Here is a 20,868-nt window from a genome sequence, read left to right as displayed (position 1 = left end):
AAAGCAATTTTTCAGGATCTAGTTTGATTGAAAATTGTGCATTTACTTTTTCACTATGGGGAAGGAAATAATCTGTATCTTAATGTTATCAAGAATAATACAAAAAGTAAGGCTATTAAATAAAATATTCATTGATAGATTTTACTTTCATAAGGTGATGTTTCATTAAATCTGTAAAACAAAGTAATCAGAACTAAAGTAATTTGGCTCTTTCTCTCCATCAGCACCAACATATGTAAAACACTATCATTAACATATGAAATATGAAATTTTCTTTTACATATTATAATTGCATAGCAGTGGGGTATTAAACAGGGGGAAATTCTCAAGTTTAGTAGTTACCACTTACTATTACTTGTTTTACTCACCCTTTCTCCTGGTTTGCCAGCTTCACCAGCTGGCCCTGAGGGGCCAGGCAGACCCTAAAAATGAAAAGAAATACAAATCTCAATCCTATGGCTATGTTCAGGAGATGTGCTAATAATTGAGTTTCAGGGTGGTGACTACCAAATATCAATATGAGCATGACTGTATGTTATTAAAGCATTACACAGAAGTTAGTTTGAAAAAAATGCACCTTTCTTTGCTTTGGTCCTGAAATCATGTTTATTGTGGTGGAGGAGAGAGGTATGGTATGGTGATTTACAGCTGAATAGGCTGACCAAAGGCAGTATTGTGTATGTTTGAGTTGACTTACCTGGAAACCTGGAGGACCAGCGGGACCCTGTTCACCTTTTCCACCTTGGACACCCTGAAAGTGACAGGAAAGAGAGCATAAATAGCAACGTATGTCACCACTGTTGTCTAGCTATATAACTTTTGGATTGAAAAATGGAGATGGTCAGTTTGAGAGACTATACACATTCTAGTGCAGAAGAGCACAAGAGTGGGAGAAATACTCACCTGTGGTCCGGGAGGTCCCTGAGCACCATTGTTTCCATCGGGACCTGGAGCACCCTAAAAATGTTTAACAGAAAGGCCGATGGTTACCTTTAAGCCAGGTAGTTTAAGATGTCTCAAAGCCTCATGTATTACTTCCTTAAAACAAGTTTGTCATTTCAGCATGAATTAAACTCATTGTGGGTTCCTACCAAAGCCCAAATACTGCCTACAAACATTTAAAATTTTTAATTTGTGTGGGTACATAGTAGGTATATATGTTTATGGGTTTGCCTACTAACTTTTGATATGAATCAAGCAAAATATGCAGATACAAGGCAATTTATAAAGGCCAGAGAATGCTACTACATATTCATACCCTTTTAATTACAAAATGAATAAAACAAAAGCCAAGGGCTTCTGTATTTTTGACCTAATGTATATTCTGATTTGTTTTTGCTCACTGTTTTATAAATTTGGTTTTTAAAAAAGGCATTTTATGATGGTAAAAGGACCCCTGGGGATGCCATCTTGAAAAGAAAGTGACAAAATGATATCAGATGATGTAAAAAAAAAAAAAAAAAAAGTGTAGTTCTTAGATGAATGCTATGTGAATAGATGTGTACACAAGGTAGCACCTACCCGAGCACCAGCAAGACCAGCATGACCTTTATCACCGTTTTTGCCAGGATCACCCTATAGAAAAAATGAAAAACAAAACAAAACAAAAAACAGCCTTATACATTTAATGTCAAATTAACCATGATGATTTTGGAATGTTGATTTCCTGCTTGTTTTTGTGTTCTTTTGAGATCTCTAGTCTGTGGATTCTGTTATCTAAGGATGATCCATCACCATGCAGCTCCATGTACAGTAAGATGTCCCTGTGTCTGTGGAAGCATGGGGCTCAGGAGATGGATTTTCAGCAGGGATATAAGAATACACTGGAGGTAAACTTTTAATGTGATAGTGGCCTGCAGTTTTCCTGTGTTGAAAGGAAACTCCCTGAGACTGGACTGATTCACAGGAGAGAAATACTAGAGTTTGGTAAAATGTGGCCACAAAAAGTGCTGAGGGTAAGAAAGTTGTGATGATTCTTACAGTGGGGCCTTTGGGTCCAGGGAATCCAATGTTGCCAGGCTCTCCTCTTGCTCCAGCTGGGCCAATTGGGCCAGGCCTGCCATCGATGCCAGGGAGGCCCTGAAAGCAGAGTTATTTGAAGTTTACTCAGCATCAACATATTCTTACAACCTCAAGCTTATGATGCTGCCATGGATGAAACAGAATAGTTTTCTGAATGCATAGAGCTTCTTGTATAAAGCGTCAATAAATTATGAATCCATTTTCCTTTTCTAACGAGGATGTCGGTACACACATAGCCAATTCAATCTCGTATGTACGCAATTTCCCTCGTTTCCTTCTCTTGTCATCCCCTTGTCACCTGTTTCAATTTTCCCTGCCATGTTTTTCTCTGCCCTGCTCTGCTTTCAGTCCTGCATTCATTTGGACTCCATAATTACAATCTATTACTCTGCATTCCCAGATGATATATGTGTCTGATATTTATTTTCAATGTGTTCATGTATAAATAAGCCACAAAATAGACTTGTAAGGGTGCAATAAGTGTCCTTGAAAATATAATGGAAAAGGAGCTATACTTACGACAGGACCTTCTTTTCCAGCGGGGCCGATATTTCCAGGGGAACCAGGAAGACCCTATAAAATAAATGAGGATGCTTCTATATTGGCACTTTAACTTACATACTCAAGCCTCAGATTAACTGAAGTCTAACAAAGGCACTTTTTCCCTCCACTTTTTGTTTGTCGCCTAGAGTAAATCATTAGGAATATTAGCCACTAGCTGGGAAGTGTGAAGAGTTCTGAAATTTTTCATCTATTTTTTTTTTGGCTTTCCTTTGACAGAAATTTAGTGCAACTCACCCATTTATAGATATCTCAAGAAACTGTTAAGCAACATGCTATATGGGCAAAATGTATCACGTTATTTACCTCAGAATAGAAAAACTAATACTTTTAGCAAGCAATTTCCAAAGTGGATTCCTTATTGCTATATTTGGTGTTCCTATTGCTTGTTTATGATACAATTACAGTTGATATTCACCCATAAGAGATAATGGAGGCAAAAAATTACTCTATTGCTATGGATTAGTGTGTCTATGGACCTAGAGGTTATTTCTTCAGAGCCAGTGTGATGCTGAATACATTATAGCACTTTGTGATTGCTGGGAAAATGACTTCACTTATGAATCTAATAAACGAATAATGTATAGTCCTAATACATTTCATGAACACCTTATATAGAACTCACAAATTAAGATAAAAGATTCATGCTGATAGGAGAACCAACCTAATTTGGATATATTAAAATAGATCTGTTCTTCCAAAAACCTCATAGCCATTGTATCAAGTAATAAATAGAAAATGTATGAACTAATTAAATACATGAAAATATCTACTGAGCTTTGATAAAGTTAAAAATGCAACTGTCAGTAAGACTACTAACAAATTTACTTTTGATGTTTTTATTGTTATCTTCAATATTAACCAACCCCTTAAAGAAGGAAGTAATGCCAGGTGTGATTTGCTCAGAATCAGTCTGAAACTTACTCTGGGTCCCATGAGACCAGGCTCCCCAGGGCGACCAGCATCTCCATTGGGGCCTCGGACTCCAGCAGGGCCACTTGCACCACGACTACCAGGAGGGCCCTATTCAAAAGAAAAAAGAAAAAAGAAGAGATAGAGGAGGATGCTAAAGCTGATGACACACCCACCACGAGAAGCATCAAGTTCCTTTCTGGGAAGTAAGTGATGGACAGCTTACCATGACGCCAGCTCTGCCATCAGCTCCAGGAAGACCACGAGAACCAGGACCACCCTGCAAGAAAGTACATGAGGGAATTAAAGAAATCTCTGGACTTTGATAAGGTAGAGTTTGTTAAAATAGCATGATCTCCTTACAGGGGAGATACAGACACAAACCAAGCCAAAACACTTCACCCAACCCCTAGAGGAATTCTTAGATGAGCATCCTGCAAAAGTAGGTCAACATTGTTTCCAGGCCATTTTATAACATATTAAATTGAGAGTCACTGATTTAATAAGGCAGACGGAAAGCAGATGCTTTTTTTTTTTTCTTTTTTTTTTTTTTTGCCTAAGAAAACACAGTCAGTAATTTTGACCAATTCCCAATGAAGGGGTGTCATAATCTGCCTTCGGTGTGTTTGGATGTTGGGAGCATTTGAAACCTACTCTCAGCCCAGGAGGTCCTGGAGGGCCAGCAGATCCAGCTTCCCCATTAGGGCCTCTCTTTCCTTCTTCACCACTGGGACCAGGAGGACCTTGGGGCCCAGCAGAGCCCTGTTTAATGAAAAGAACAAAAGAAGAGGGAGTAAAAAAATAATTTTTATACTATGTCCAGCTGGAGAAACTGGAATTAAAAAAAAACAATTAACTTTATAAAATTGTGATGATAGAGCTACTTACGGGCTCACCCTTGTTACCGCTCTCTCCTTTGGAGCCAGCTGGACCAGGCTCACCCTAGGGTTCAATAGAGAACAGTGGTCAAATGACAAACATGTTGAAACTCTCTTGCAGACAAATCTCTTAGAATATTTGTGGGTCAAGGTAAAGAGAAGCTCAAGTTATCTAAGAAATGTACCCAGTTCATATTTAAGTTGCCTACAGGGGAATGGTATTGGTCAAAGGGACAAAACTGATATTGTAGGACTTTGCCTCATTTACCTTGAGGTAATGATCGAAGATAACAGGAGGGGGGTGTCTGTGTGCAAATAGCAGACGGGAGTGTGCATACATGCACTTACATAAGAAATATAAACTAAAAACGCTAAGGAAGAGAAAAATAGGAATAATAAAACTACAAGTGGAAGTCTAGATAGTAATGAAATGATGGCAGAGTTGGTATTTCAGGATGATGAGAACCACAGTCATGACCACTTACAACAAGTCCTCTGGCACCAGTAGCACCAGCAGCACCAACAGGGCCAGGAATACCGCGGGGTCCAGGGAGGCCAGGAGCCCCAGCAACACCGGGAAGGCCCTATGAAGGAAAATGCAGTGTGGTCCATTAGGGAGGTGATGGGCTGTAGAGGCAGTACACATTAAATGCCTTTAAAATCATAGCAGCACATTTTAGCTACACAGATATACTCACTGCAGCACCCTTGGCACCAGTGAGGCCGTTTGCTCCAGGATTACCCTATGAGGAAAAGGGAAAGAGAAGGATATCAGTTAATTGGAATATTTCTGTTCTTCTTTGACCCCACCTTGATTCTTCTTCTTCTCCCTACTCCACCTTCGTTTTCTTCTACTCAATAAAGGTTAAAGACAACGGTTACTTACAGGAGGTCCAACCGGGCCGGAGAGGCCTGGAAGACCCACTTCACCGCGGGGACCGGCGGGACCAGCAGGACCAGCGTTACCAACAGCTCCAATTTCACCCTAAAAGAGGAAATTAAACCAAGGATTTAACCAGCAAATAATGAAACCGCGTATCTGTTTTTTTTTTTTTTTTTTTGAGACGGAGTCTAGCTTTGTTGCCCAGGCTGGAGTACAGTGGCGTGATCTCGGCTCACTGCAAGCTCCGCCTCCCGGGTTCGCGCCATTCTCCTGCCTCAGCCTCCCAAGTAGCTGGGACTACAGGCGCCCACCACCGCGCCCGGCTAATATTTTGTATTTTTAGTAGAGACGGGGTTTCACTGTGGTCTGGATCTCCTGACCTCGTGATCTGCCCGCCTCGGCCTCCCAAAGTGCTGGGATTACAGGCGTGAGCCACCGTGCCCGGCCCATATCTGTTTTTAAGATGCCAAGTTTTATGAAAATTGCAATTACTTTTCTTATCTGTTTTATTACAACAAGATTTTGAGTTTGGTTTCCTATTTTCCTTGCCTGGTTCTGCCATCTTGGCTACTGTTACTACCTTCCCTCTCCTTTTGTCCCTCTGTGATTGACTCCGGTTTTCAGTCAGTCCTAACTAACTTGGGAGAATCAATTTCCATGTTGCCATCTATATCGATGGGCACAGTGTACAGTGTACAGTGCAGAGAAACGATCTACTTCAAATGTAGAGTGAGAAAACAGGTCATTCTATGTCCATTTTGAAGGGAAGCAATAATTAAGGTAATTGTTTTGTAATTATCTCTCTATCTGCAAACACAGTTCCAATCTTTCACATCACAGTAAAAAGTTTATAAAGTAGTGACAATGATCACCAGTGTTTTTACCTTGGGACCAGGGGCACCTGGGAAGCCTGGAGGGCCAGCAGACCCAATGGGACCCTGAAATCAAAGCAGAAGGTGGTAAGAAATTTCCTCCAAGTAAATTAAGAAAACAATAAAAATGGCAGAAGATCGAAGTTGCTTACAGTGGCATGACACTATTTATATTAGTAAAGAAAAAAAACTGACAGCCAGTCTGTTGTCATTAGGATCTCATCAAAGGCAAGACATTCATGGTATCCAGGGTGGGGAGATTTTGCTTTATACATCAATCAAAAGTTCAGGTACTTATAAATGGCTTACACTACGTATAAATGGAGCCTTCAAAAGACCTCACAGAAGGTTTGGTAAAGTGTCTGAAATGATGCTATTTCATAAGAGATTAATGAAGAAGACAGCTCCCACCCCACATTCTCAACTCCTTTCAAATTCCCCAGTGTCAAAACTTACAGCAGGACCCACGGGACCCACACTTCCATCACTGCCACGGGCACCCTAGGAAGAAAATAAAGAGGAAGATCAGGTGGAAACTTAAATGACAGCCATTAGAAGATTTTTTAAAAGGATGAAACTGAACAGAAATGGAAGCACTTACAGCAGGGCCAGGGGCACCAACACGTCCTCTCTCACCAGGAAGCCCACGGGCTCCCTAGAAGCAGAAATATTTTCAATAAAATCCAGAATGCTAATTTAAAAAAAGTCACAGGCATCATTTGCTTTGTTCAATTTCCAACCTGTACAAGAATAACACTAAAAATAAATAAGTTGCCTTCTAATTCCAACTAAACAGTAATGGATTTCTTTTAAGTATCAGAAGGCTATTAGAAAAATATCAAAGAATACAATGCTGAAGAATACAGTGATTAGCAAGAACATTAAAGAAGTTCCATCTCACAAAGAGTGTACACATTTAAATTTACAATGAGGTAGTCAATACTTACTGTTTGACCTGGAGTTCCATTTTCACCAGGGGCACCAGGTTCACCCTACATGGAGAAGAAGAATTAAGTTTTTGTTCATTAAATGTAACAATTATTTTTCCTGATAGTTCAATTTTACCCTATTTTTTCACTTTGAACCATTCATATATTTCGTAACATTTCTTACACATATAGATTGTTTTTCAATTATGCCAGACACACAGATTTTAAAATGTGCTAACATGAGTTTTTATTCAGATAGTACCACATGTCCAGGTTCTAAGGAAATGTGGTTATTTGGGTGTACCTCCTCCCCAATTTCTCCCTTAGATTCTGGATATCAATTATATATTAGAAACAATGTCATAAAAAGAGACGGTGAAGGATAAATTTACTTTCAGTGTAACCATATTTATCCTCTTTAAAGTTGTTTTGAACACTCAGTGTTACCACTTTCATAAAATGTGCATGAAAAATTGAAGCTTCATAATATTTTTTAGAGCTATCATGTTTATTTCCAATCTATATTCTTATCCTGAGTAAAAACCAGGGTACTAGTAGTAGTAGTGGGATTTAATACTATGGCACATGTAAAAGAAGTTTTCTTAAAAATAATCTGATGTAGATATAGGGGAAATATGGTTTAAGAGACCTCATAAGGACCCTTCATTTCCAGGATTCTATGTGAAGTCTATTATTTGGGAATAAGCATTGAAATGGCAGGGGGTGATCATTTCTAGCCTATGACTTTCTAACCTCTAGATGTGTGACTTCGGGCAGGTCAATGGCTCTCACTAAGCCTCAGTTTCCCACCTCTGCAAAATGAGGGGGTCTCCAAAGCTCCTTGCAGCTCTAACATTTTATGATACAGTGATTAGTAGTCTGAGCTGTTATATCGGGCTCTTGGGAGAATGAGTTTGACCTTATCCATTTGTGTGGCAGCTGGAAAGTTAGAACAGATTCTCCATATTCATGTTCATTTCTGGTCCCGCTAGTATTCGTTACTCATTAATTTGTAATTACGTTGGTATTCACTTTAATATCACATTATCTCCTTAATAGGAAAGAGAACATTTTATAGTTGAAAACGCTGTCAGAGGAGAGCCTAGCCAAGAGATAACACACTTCTGAGACTTTAATTACCTAATTAAAAATTTTTTGAGTGTGCACAGAGAAATCACAGGAAGGAGGTTGAAAAGTGTATAGTGACATGAATGTACCTATCTAATTAGTGTGTGGCAAAGGAGAATTTACAGTTTAAAATAATAGAGTGTTCTAATCTCTAATAACATGTTTATTTACTTTTATTTTGGCTGCAGAGAGACACTGAAATTACAGAGGGAGGAAAGAAAATGGAAGAAGAAACTATTAATATTATTTTTGTCTCAATTGTTTAATAGACATTGAATTAAATAAATATTAATAATTGACCTTTTGTCACAGACTCTCATGGTCCCCATCATTGAGGGATTTGAAGTACAGAAAAGAAAAAAAACTTTTTAGAATATGGGTAATCTTCAGTATAATATACTTTTTTGGAGGTCATGGGGAATTTCAATCAAGTGCTTAAAAACAGTGCTTCTAATTTAATATTTACCTTCACACCAGGAGCACCGGGCTGTCCCTTCAATCCATCTAGACCATTGTGTCCCTGAAAGGCAAGCCTTATTATAGAATACTGTTCCATGATAGTGTTTGGTCAAATAACAATTGTATATCTTTGCCGTTAATCTCTCCTGGGTGAATCTTGTCTGCTGCAGTAGAAAGAAGTCCAGTGTTCTAGGTCCCAGCAAACTTAGTCTATTGCCCTAGATAGGTCACTTAACTTTCCTGCCATTGAGAGAGAAGGATGGAGGACTAGGTGCTCTCTCACCTCTTTTCCATCCTTAATAATTTTATGATTTTCAGATGGTTGTAAATAATAAATAATATGTGTTCCATATGATTTTCTCTGTAGTGAGCCTGTTTTTTGGTCACTACGAACAGACTGAAAAAATTGCACCCCACTTTACTTTCAAGAAATCTGACTCGTTAACTCTTTCTTCCCTTTGGCAAACTCCAGGAATTTGAAAGTGAATATATGTCACCCAAGATTTTAAACATACTTGAGTTTTTTCCAAAAATTAATAGGCATTTTCTCTCATCTGAGTAAAGAATGTGCTTACCCTAATGCCTTTGAAGCCAGGAAGTCCAGGAGTTCCAGGGAAACCACGAGCACCCTTAGAAAGAAATGGAGAAGATGGTGAATAATGTTTTACCATAAATAAAAACACAGTTACTTCTTCCCTCCAAAGTATTTATTCTCATCAAAGTTCAAGCTTTGAATCAAAGTATAGTATACCTTTAAGCATGGAATGACAAATTAACTTACTCTAATGTAACTAAGAATATGGTGTTTGTAGAAAACACAATTTAGTTGCTTATAGTATGCTTGCTGTCATTAGTATTCCATTATTTGCATGAATAAAATGTATATGCATTTTTTTTTTTTTTTTACTAGGCTCTTTTCTTTGTTAGATGCCTCTGATTCGTGTCATAAGTTTGGGTGACACCTATGTTGTCATTTAGATTGATGCTAGTTTTAGCAACTATCTTATAGGCCTATGATGTTTGTGCTATCTACCAATGTAAAAAGTCTCACCTGTGGTCCAACAACTCCTCTCTCACCAGGTCGTCCGGGTTTTCCAGGGTGACCCTAAACATGAAAACATCGTACAGTCAACTTCTTCTTGGTAAACTATCAGACAAAACGGGGGAAATCTTGGTTTTTACAAAAGGGGAGAAAGTTATCACATAAAAATATAGATCCATATACATATTTAATATTTCCCTTAACATAAGCAGGTTAGTTAATGTTTCATTAAAATATCATTTCCCATATGTTAAGAGTTATTTCAGGCATATTCAGCTTTTGGCAGAACACTTAATTTGAATCTAGAAAATCTTTTTGAGGCAAGAGTATTTAAATAGCATTTTGAAAGTGCTTAAGAGTAAATACTTACATCTTCACCAGCCTTGCCAGGAGGGCCAGCTGGACCACGAGCGCCTGCAGGACCCTAAGAAAATGAGAGACCCATCGTTTCATTAAGGTTACATTCATAAACTCCCAGGAAAGAAACTGATCACAAAGGTGGAAAAATGTACTCACAGTTTGACCAGGTTCACCAGGCTCACCAGCAGGTCCTTGGAAACCTTGAGGGCCCTAAAAGAAGAAAAGAATGTCATACTCTAAGCCTTTATTTCTTAATACTCTGTCTTTTTGGATAAGAGGCATTATAAACTTTCACTACTTACCGGGGCTCCAGCTGCACCAGGAGGGCCTCTAGGTCCCATTAAACCCTGTAAAGAAAAGAGATATATAAATAGTTAGCACTGATAAGTGGTCATGGTGTTGGCTGGCATCAGATATGACCAACTTAGCAGTGCCATAGACATTTTGTGATGGACAAACAGAATTGTTGTGGTTTTATTCCATAGTTTTTATTTCTCGCGAGGAAGAATTTAAGGACTCAAGCTTCTTGCACTAGTTCTGTCCTTTTGCTTTTCCTTTTCTCCCAATCCAAATCAATAGAAATCAGTAAAAATTAGATGGGACAGTCATAGGTTCCTTAAACTTGTGCACGATTGGGCGTATTGAGATTGTTCTGATGCAATGAAGTGAATCAGTCTTTACACAAGTGCAGAATATACAATTGTCTTATATGCAGCAGATGAAGCGTTTCCATTTGGATTTTTTTGATCATATGTCATCTTCCTATGTCATATTTAGCTAAGAAATTGGTATTTTTATTGCCACAATGGACACAAATTGAAAAGAATCAAAAGTCCTTCTTAACGATTAAAGGGAAGTTTGTTATAACCTTATCGCTCCTCTAAGGGTTATTGGTGACTGATGAAAATGTCAAACAAAAGTGGATGTAATAAGGGGTGAAGGAAAAATAAAATATTATTGAAACAGCCTTCTGGAAAAGTCTATTATATTATATTATTGTTGAAAATATGGCCCAAATGATGGAAGATTGTTTTTCCCTTTGTTCTTTCTGTAGCACAAAAGTAGGGTAAAAGAGACTGTTACTAGTTCATACGCCGAAAACACTTTCTTGACTCCTCTTTGCAGTAATCAATGTCTGTGTAAGCTCATCCGTAGGGTCTGTTCCTCGTAATGCTGAAAATATTTCATGTACCAGTCTCAAGTAATTTGTTCATGGTATCAGCCGTGGAGACTCTGCAGTCAAATCTACCCTACTGTATTAATGCCTAGAGTGAAATAATATGGATTTTATTTAAAATGTATGTCATTTTAATTATAAGAATCATTCATTTGGTTTTAGAAATTGCTCCAACATTAAAAGAAACTGTCACTTTTCAATCACAATAGCTTTTTAGGCATACGTTAAAAAATAATTTTCTTTGACACCATGAATTTCTAATTATATTCGTTTATTTTTTCATGTATTTGCAACAATTTCATTTACATAAAATGTAGTGTATTTCGTGGAGGCTGTGAGACAGTATGATTACTCATTAATTCAGAGAAGAACCCTGTGGGGTTTTATAGTTATTGATTTTCCAACATGGAGAATTATTTTAATACTTTATATTTAATACTAATACTTTATTGCTGCCTATCTTCCCTATTTGTGAAACGCATATCTGTTGATTACATATGTCTGTGCATGTGTGTGGATGTGCAAGTTTAAATTACATTTCACCGATATTTCAAAGTAAAATACTCTGCTTTATGCCCCCAAGACAGATGTTCCAAAAACAGGGGAATCTGAAATCCATGTTAATTTTCCCAGCTTAGTGGGCTTTTTAAAAATGACAGTTAGTGGCTCTTTACTTTCCACCCTTTTGCTTCTTCTTGAGATATATGTACTGCTTTAAAATTGACTAATGTCCAGCATTAGGTGAAACAACTAATTTCAAATATCCAATATAAACAAAGCCAAAAGAAATGCTCTACTTTTTCATTTCAGATATGAACATTTTAAATTACCAGAAAAAATTAGGGAATTAGAAGTCATCAATTAAAGGTACATTATTTCTCAAGTGAGAGTTCTAATTTACAGAAAATATTATCTCACCCTTAGAGTATATTAGCTTACTGTGGGCCATTAGCTCCAGCAGAACATCTTCTTTTGAAGCTAGAGCACTAGCTTCAAAAGTGCACTGCCCAGGTAAAATTTACATTTTAAAGACCATGTTGACTTTGGGCAGATAAATACCTTAGTTTTGAAACAATTAATTCAAATCACTAAATTGCATGTGTGTGTGTATCCATTAAATTTTGTAGTGCCTAATCAACCTAACACTTTGACTTCCGGCAATTTTTCCCTCTATTTCATATATGCTAGTACACATTTCGCATGCTCATATTAGCATTTTTCCCTTCCAACATCTCTAATGCTTGTTAGAAGCTTCATTTGTTAATAGTCATCATCATCATCATCATCATATTGGGAATGTTTCTAAGCGGTGCTCCACTGATAGGGTATGGTGCTGAATATTTGTACTCAGTGACATAAATGCTAGATTTTTACTCACACTCTATTCTATATTGATTTACAATCAATAGACTAAAAAAGAATTTATTTTTGTCAAAATATAGAAAAAGAAATGTTTCCTATATTGTTAATGCCTTGAGGAAGGATCAGAATCTGTCATATTCCTTGTAATTTCCCCAGTTCCTAATACAGTTTAGGGCCCATTGAAGGTACCTGATTAATATTCATTGACTAAATGAGTGGTTTATTCAAGGACTAGGTGCATAAACCATGATGTCATCAAATATTAGACATCTTGTCTGGCAGCTAGTTCTAATTATGTCATTAGTTACCTGGACGACCTTGAGAAAAGGGCTTAAACTCTCCCAATTTAAAATGAATTAGCTGGACTAGAACTTGTTGATCCTTTCCAACAAGTTCAGAGAACTTAATAAATAGTTCTATGTCTCTAAGTGTTGCTTGAAATTCTAACCAATGCTAAAGAATATTTAAAAAATTAATCACAGTGATTACTGTTTTAAATTAAATTTATTTGCTCAAATTATGATTACTATATACAAAGATTATTTCTTGAGCATAAGTATATGACTTATCTTAATGAGGCACTTTTGTAAAGAAAAGTGAACTCCTTAACTTATGTTTTCATAAATTTGAAGACAAAAAGTTGTTTTTATATGATCTAAGTATGAGTATTAACTTAGGTAGCTAAATAAATGGCATTGTAAAATGTGACATATAATGAATTCTTTATTTAGTAAATTTTTCGGCTAAGATAAACAAATAAGCATACCATTGGTCCAGGGCCAAGTCCAACTCCTTTTCCATCATACTGAGCAGCAAAGTTCTAGAGGAGTAAAAACAAATATATATATATATATTATATATATATAAAATCTTTTTAGTTACTAGCCATGTAGTTCATTTTCTCATTTTACTTGTCAATATTTTTCTGTTGTTATTTAAAAGAGGGGGATGTTTTTGATATAATTATTAGTTTAAAATTCTATATTGAACTAAATTCCTAAAAAGTCAGGAGAGCTGCACATTTAAAACTTGGCCCACATCTCTTTGAAATGGAGAACTTCCCTACTTTATTTTTTGATCCCTTCTTCTGCCTTAACTCAGTGTCTTCACTCCCACCTTTTACTTCTGCACTGAGGAAGGGAAACTTTCTAACCTTTTAATGTTACTAATTTATCTGTCCTGATAAATTAGACAGAGCTCAAGAGGACATCTTCGCATTTTCACCTGTTGCCCTTCCCCACTGGAGCTACACAAAATGACTAAGGGATCTTTTTCTTGCCTGAGTTTCAGGAAGGATATAAAGAGTTTTCAAGTTTAGAGGAAAATTAAAATTAAAATGCCCCTTGGAAGATAAAACTTTTAAAAACTAGTTCACAGTAATAACTTTACTGTTAAAGATCTCTCTTATAGTGGTAGCTCTATTAAAGAAGTTGCCTTTTAATGCCCTTCATAGATAAGCAATCATAATAAGATCTTTGGGGGAGAAAGGTCTTATTTTACTGGCATACAGTTGGGTATTAGAATCAGGCTTCTGATTCATAGTGCTAACCAATTAAGCAAAATGTTTTCCTTCCTGCAGTGAGGCCATTTGGCACTCATACCATTGTTAAAGACATAAAGCTAAAAGAAGATATTAATGAAAAAGGGAAATGTACTTTTCTCAAATTAGTTTCAAGCAAATTAAACCTAAAACCACTTTGAATGTTGGTTCAGCAGACTTCAAATCAAGGAGAATAAAAAGCGTACGATGTTTGTGAAATTGCTGAAGATCAGAGATTTCACTTATGTAGTTCAATCTAATCAAACTCTTTAATTATGTAACACCTCTTATTTGTGCCTTACTGATAAAAGATATTAAATCTCCAAATTAAATAATGGTAATGATGGCCACAGCTAACTTCACCGCACACAAAGACCAGTCCTGTAATTGACAAGGGCTCACAAAGAGAATAGGTAAAGCAGAATCTTGAGTGAAGAAACTAAATAAATGAAATAAAATATACTAATTTTCAAATAGAACAATTATCCCTTAACTGCTAAAAATAAATTCCACAATAAGCCTTCTTTCAACAGAGAGAAACTAAAGTTAGCTAAAAGTTAGCAATACTTAAGACACCTTACCCCACCAAGACCAGGGGGGCCAGGAGGACCAGGTGGACCAGGAGGGCCTGTGGGACCATCTTCACCATCTCTGCCTGGGGGGCCTGGTGGACCCTGTTATGTAAAAAGTGAATAAGGCCAGGTTAGACAGGCCCCATAGAAACCTAAAAATTATATGTGGTAAGATCAGTTGTTCAGACCTTTCTATGTGCAAGTAGGGTGGAAATTTAATATACTATATTTGTCATTGGTTGACATTCACTTATGAGTCTATTTTAGAAAGAGGGTTAATAACTCTCAAGATATCACAGGGTAGCTTTCCTAAAGAAGTATCTCAGCCATTGAATATTAATTCGTACTGAAGCTCCAGTATTCAAATATAAAAATTATAGCCAAAATGTATAGTTCTGTATGCTTCACATGTTTAACAGTGCACAAGGACTTACATTGTATTTTTATTTGCCGATCTCTGACTGTGACAAACTTATTCAATAGTTTTGGTATGTTACATGTGAATAAATTAATTGATATGGCAGTTAATAAGGTTGCTTTATCATAGGATAGAAAATCCTGCAGATTTACTATCATTAACTACTTGTGTTATTAAAATAATTAACTGATATAATTCTATTTCTAATAAATTGTTTGAGTGGAATACATGTAAGTCTCCACTTCCTAACAGATACAAGATGTAGGTATTCACATATTGGCAAAAGTGTTATATAATGCAAAACCATATAGTTATAAACGTCAAATAAGCATTGCAGGGAGATGTAATAATGCCACAAATAAAATGTAAGCCTGACTTGTACATGTATGAATTTGAGCGGAGAAACATGTTACTGACTACTAATTCACTATTATTTCCAAGCTACCTAAGGGATCTTACTTCAAAAGCAAACCAAATATGTTAAAGAGAGGACTGTGGTAGTAGGTAGATACATTTTCATTATGCATATGTTGGATGGGTAAATTACAAAGAAAGTAGGCCATGCAAATAATATGACTGTAACAGTTTTTCTTTTTTAACAGTAATTCGGACCTAAAACAAATATTGATTATATGTAATAATGTTCATTCACTTCTTCTGCAGTGCATTACCTGTTTAAAGGGGTGTACAATTATCTGGATACATAATATTCTTATAAATTGCCAGTTGCCAGTTCCTATAGTTTCTAATATATAGCTATTCAAATATGGGGTAAAGCCCTTTATAGTTCAAAAATTACACACCCTTTCTCCACGTGGTCCTCTATCTCCAGCTGGGCCCTACAGAAAAGATACAAACAGTACAATAATAAATGCCTAAAAAAATAATAATAATGATAATAATAAATGCCTAAGAAGTAATTTCCAGTAAATAAGCAAATCATTCTTGATAATAATTAGTTGGCAAGACTGATCTAACTACAATGTTATTAGATACTACATAAAAAATTGACACAATGCAATAGATAAAAGTATATTTTTTAATTGTAATTATACGTAATTTTTTTCACCTGGGGGATTGGAAGCTGCTATAGTCTTCAACTATTAGGTTAATAGTATGCATAGCATTTGAATAAGATGATAACTGTAGATGAAATGACCATTTTGTTACATTTTTAACAGCACATTTATATAGTCAAAGCCCTTTAAAATAAACTTTTTTACTACCTATAATTGACATAATATGCCTTCCATCTCCAGAATAAAAACAAGTCTCTTTTTTCCTTTTGTATGTAAATCACCAGTTTGTATCACATAAATGTAATTACAGATGATTCTGGAAGATAATTAAACTTTGTTATCTTAAACATCAAAGCTACTTTATTTTATGCTTTAGCTAATGCATATTCATGTGAGCAAAATTTTGATATTTTCCTTCCATAGTCTACTATAAATTTAGTTAAATTATAAGTTATCCCTGATAATTTTAGATATTTATGGAGAAGTATTATACTCTTACCTTTCTTACAGTTTCCTAGAAAAGAATAAATCAAAGATTATTATGAAGAAAATTGTATATATATTTTAAAACAGCTTCCATTTTGGCGTAGTAAACAAATATACCTTCACAATTCATTACCTTATGCATTTACTATTATCTTAGTTTAATATTTCAAACTACAATTTAAAATTTTACCAATACATCAAATAAAAATATGTACCTACAGAGCAAAAAGTACATATCAATACTTACCTGTAATTATGCCTCAAATTCAATTCACGAGCTAAGAATGTGTTAACAATAAACACTTTTGCAAATGATTCCAAAGGAGTGAAAAGATTCTCTAGCTCAGTGAAATCTTCTGCTTCATAGTAGCAGATCCTAAAACTCAAACTTCTATTGGATTATTTACTCTATATTTCTTAAGAGTATTTTATAAACTTAGTCTTATTCAGTAGCCCCGCCTATTTTGGAAAATTGGGTGGGTACTTTCTAAGGCTGCCAGAAAGGTTTTGACTATCAAAATTCTTCACAATTTTCTTGGGAATCTAGGATGGTCAATATTAATGTAACTTCTTCCCTTCCAAGAGAAGACATCACTGTAGCCAAGGGAATCAAAGTATTTTAAAAAATTCTAAAAATAATTTTACTCACCTCTTGTAAAGCTGTACATAAAAAAGAAAAGATAGGAAATAATTATTAGTATCACCTCATGGATCAATAGCAATAATTAACAAATAGAGAGACAAGTTTATAAAACTGAGCTACCTAATTAAAGGACCAATTATATATTTTATTAAGAATATTTTAATGACTTGGAAATTATGCAGGCCAAAAGTATGGCAGAGATCAGCAGGGTGATTTGTTTGCCATATTGATATGTAAATATATTTTGAATTAAATTGTTAATTATTTATTATTGTATAAATGCTGTGAAATATTAATGTGTCTGAAGGATATTTCAAATACTTAGCAATTAAGCTGGTAAAGTGCACAGATGAATCGCTGAATGTAAGACAAGATTAGTAGATGGATGAGGAAGTAATTTATAGTTTAATTCATATTTAATACCTAAATATCTAAAAAAGGTAAAATGTAGGAAAGTATGCTACCTTAAAATTCTATATTGAAGTTTGTTTTTTATGAAACATTGAAGTCGACTTACTTTTTTGCAAAACATTGAAGTTACCTAGTACTTCATTGAGTTTGTACTATTCTTAATATCCTTTTTCAAAAGGTATAATTTGCACATTATTAACTGTGAAGATGGATTAATTCAGACATCTGAATTTTGCTTTAAATTAGTTCACTTAAATTAGGTAAGGTCATTTTACCAATATGTATCATTTTTGTCCCTGAGAAAGAGCTTTGTATAAATGGAAAAACTGTGGATTAAAGATCTTGAAAAATAATGGAAAAAACAAACAAAAGTACTATCCCCCCTTCTGCCATAATTGTTATAAGTCCTTAAAGAGTGAATTCCTCTCCTACGGTATAAAAATTATAGGTTAATACAGGATACAAGTGTGGCCAAGCTTGCAATAGGATGAATCACCCCTAAAATTGCTTTAATGAGGTGGCCAAGAAGTGCGTTATTTGAAGTGAGAACATCTGTTGCAACAGTCACAATTCAGGAGGGTGGACCACATCCAGCACTGACATTTAAGGGCAATTTATGAGAATTGCTGTTAAATTACAAGAATGATATGTTTACTTCATTGTGTCCATCAGTAGGAAGAATAATTATGCCTGACTTGATTAACGGAAGCCTTTATGATTTAGGAAATTTGCCTTCTAATTACTCAGACATGGACCATTTTGAAGAATGTGTGTTTGATAACATTTATTCCAGACTGTGGTTGGTTGTTGATCAGAAGGTAAGTTGCCTTTGTACCTTCAAATTTCCCTAAGTCTGCCTTCATTTTATTCTCTAGGAGCCGACTCTTTCTTCCCATTCTCAGATCTCATTAAAAATATGAACTCGGTAATGTGAATTTGTTCACTGCAATTACTCCCTGGTATCCACAGTATGTACACTAAAAGTGAATGAAGGGGGAACAGATAGACAGACACACACACACAGACACGCGCGGGCACACACACATACACACACACTCATTAGTAATTATGCGGTAGTAGACACCGTGCTATGTGGTCGGAACAACTTTTTGGAGTACTGGGTGTGGTCAGACAATACCATCCCCCATCTAGTCAATATCTTTGTCTAGTACGTTGGCAGCCATTTTCAAGATGAAAACGGACTGATCTTTTTCATTCTATCTTGACATGAAAGTCTGGTCATAAAACCTAGAGCTGGAAAGTGGCCTTGGGGTCCCCATAATCTCTGTGTCACAGTTTAGAAAAGGCCGTTTGACTTGCCCAAGGTCACGCAGCAAATTGGTGTCAGAGTCATGGAAAACACCCTGGTCTCTTGAGTCTCATGTCAGTGTTGATATTTCTCAACTTGCTGCATTCATAACCTTTGATTATCACTGGGAACATGTCAAAGGGGTAATTCTCGGCTCAACAAAATTTAGAGCAGATTTGAGTTAAAAAATGTTACCATTTCCATGACTAGAAAGTGAATTGAGACACTTATATTACTTTTCAGAAAGTACCCATTCCAAGTAGCATCCATTCTTCTTTCCAGGGTTCACTGACTAGCCACTGGGAAAGGCTCCAACCAGAAATGCTGATCATTAATCTGTATAAACCCGTAGAAGCTTTAATTGGGATTCCATTTGCTTAAGGCCCTGTCCCCTGTACTTTCATTTTCCTTCCTCCAGAGGGCGCCTTATAACCACCATCATCATCGACATCCTCCTCCTCCAGACAAGCCTTACAATGCCCAGAAGATAAAAGCTCTTGGGAGGTGAGTTTTATGTTACTCAATTGAAGGACTTTCTAACGCAGGCCTCAAGTTTTACAAGGTGGACATCAGTGCGGTTATGGGGCCTGTGGGGTGGAGGACCTTGACTTCCTCCACCACATTGGTCGTTAATATCTCATCCTTAGGGAAAAACCTTCCGCTCCCTTTGGGGGTTACCAAGCTGAGGATCCAGATCGAGTTAACTGTCTCACTCTGAACTTAGAAGAAAAGTTCCCTAACTTTTGGCGAGACTTTTATGTTTTCATTTTTTAAAGTAATTTCCATGTTTCTTATCAAATCCGGCGTTTTCCCACATGCCTAAGAGTCTGCCCTCCAAGTGTACCCGGAATTCAGGTTACACGTTTTCCTTTTCAGGACAGGATGCCCTCCCATCTAACCTCTCTCCCCAGTCTCCCGCAAACAAGCTGAAGGCACTTACATTGGCATGTTGCTAGGCATGAGGTTACTGCAAGCAGCAACAAAGTCCGCGTATCCACAAAGCTGAGCATGTCTAGCACTTAGACATGCAGACTCCTTGTGTCGCAGAGCCCCTGGGTCACCGGCGGAGGTATCACCTGGCGGGCGCGGGCATGCAGTCGTGGCCAGTACCTCCAACTTAGCCGAAACCTCCTGCTGCAGTGGTGCTAAAATAATAAAGCCCGGATCTGCCCTATTTATACGGCAAAAGTTTCCCTGGCCCGAGGGTGCCTCCAAAAGGGCCTCCACCAATGGGAGGGCTGGGACTGGGGGCCCGGGCAGCCACAGCTGGGAGGAGCCTGCGGGGGCGCAGAGGAGGGAGCGAATGGGGGAAGGGACGTGGCCACGGGGCTGGCTTCTTAAATTGGTTCCATTCTTTTTGAGGACGTGGACACTTTTGAGGCTTTCAAGGGAAACTCTGACTCGCTGTCTGCATACCTCCGCCCTCCCCATCCTCCCGCCCCCCCCCCCCCCCCGCCCTTTCCAAGTTTGGAAACGTTATGGGACACGTCGGAGTGCTCTGCAGCCCCGACATGGGCAGAATTTGCAGACCTCCGGGCAGCCGAGCAGCTAGAGAGGGATCGGGAGCCCAGCGATCAAAGCAGGAGCTGTCCAGTCCTGCCTCACCTGTGCCCTGTAGGCCACCTGTAGGGTGGAGGGCTCCGGCCGGAGCGGAGGGGGCAGGGAAGGAGGGAGGGAAGACTCGACAGCGTGGCGCAGCCGGAGCCGACTCCCCGCCCCTCCACCCCCGCACCCCACCCCCAGCCCAGTCCAGCTTTTCTCTAGCTCTGGGGCTCGTGTGCGCACACTGTTTCAGCAGTGATGCACTCTCTTTCTCTTATGACTTCTTGAAAGGGGGGTCCTGTCTGTGGAAGGCTGGGTTGCAGTCGGAGGACGCCTTTTGTTG

General features: G+C 37.4%; 1 protein-coding gene across 1 annotated transcript in view; it reads right to left on the bottom strand.

The window, feature by feature from the left end:
* Window positions 1-20,470, bottom strand: part of COL1A2 (collagen type I alpha 2 chain) — a 36,915-nt gene extending 16,445 nt beyond the window's left edge. Inside the window, exons 1-29 of the mRNA XM_010389521.2 lie at window positions 19,924-20,470; window positions 17,270-17,280; window positions 16,634-16,648; window positions 15,919-15,954; window positions 14,707-14,799; window positions 13,352-13,405; window positions 10,349-10,393; window positions 10,203-10,256; window positions 10,057-10,110; window positions 9,696-9,749; window positions 9,220-9,273; window positions 8,652-8,705; window positions 7,076-7,120; window positions 6,730-6,783; window positions 6,585-6,629; window positions 6,141-6,194; window positions 5,260-5,358; window positions 5,072-5,116; window positions 4,859-4,957; window positions 4,384-4,437; window positions 4,150-4,257; window positions 3,722-3,775; window positions 3,508-3,606; window positions 2,542-2,595; window positions 1,981-2,079; window positions 1,522-1,575; window positions 904-957; window positions 698-751; window positions 369-422 (exon numbers count right to left, since the gene is read on the bottom strand). Of these exons, the coding sequence (XP_010387823.1) occupies window positions 369-422; window positions 698-751; window positions 904-957; window positions 1,522-1,575; window positions 1,981-2,079; window positions 2,542-2,595; window positions 3,508-3,606; window positions 3,722-3,775; window positions 4,150-4,257; window positions 4,384-4,437; window positions 4,859-4,957; window positions 5,072-5,116; window positions 5,260-5,358; window positions 6,141-6,194; window positions 6,585-6,629; window positions 6,730-6,783; window positions 7,076-7,120; window positions 8,652-8,705; window positions 9,220-9,273; window positions 9,696-9,749; window positions 10,057-10,110; window positions 10,203-10,256; window positions 10,349-10,393; window positions 13,352-13,405; window positions 14,707-14,799; window positions 15,919-15,954; window positions 16,634-16,648; window positions 17,270-17,280; window positions 19,924-19,993 (1,719 nt within the window). The 5' untranslated portion in view covers window positions 19,994-20,470. The remainder of the gene's footprint in view (window positions 1-368; window positions 423-697; window positions 752-903; window positions 958-1,521; window positions 1,576-1,980; window positions 2,080-2,541; window positions 2,596-3,507; window positions 3,607-3,721; window positions 3,776-4,149; window positions 4,258-4,383; window positions 4,438-4,858; window positions 4,958-5,071; window positions 5,117-5,259; window positions 5,359-6,140; window positions 6,195-6,584; window positions 6,630-6,729; window positions 6,784-7,075; window positions 7,121-8,651; window positions 8,706-9,219; window positions 9,274-9,695; window positions 9,750-10,056; window positions 10,111-10,202; window positions 10,257-10,348; window positions 10,394-13,351; window positions 13,406-14,706; window positions 14,800-15,918; window positions 15,955-16,633; window positions 16,649-17,269; window positions 17,281-19,923) is intronic.
* Between the last annotated feature and the right edge of the window lie 398 nt (window positions 20,471-20,868).

Source organism: Rhinopithecus roxellana, chromosome 6, assembly GCF_007565055.1.
Source record: "Rhinopithecus roxellana isolate Shanxi Qingling chromosome 6, ASM756505v1, whole genome shotgun sequence".
Lineage (NCBI taxonomy): Eukaryota > Metazoa > Chordata > Mammalia > Primates > Cercopithecidae > Rhinopithecus > Rhinopithecus roxellana.
This window is presented reverse-complemented; position numbering and strand designations above follow the sequence as displayed.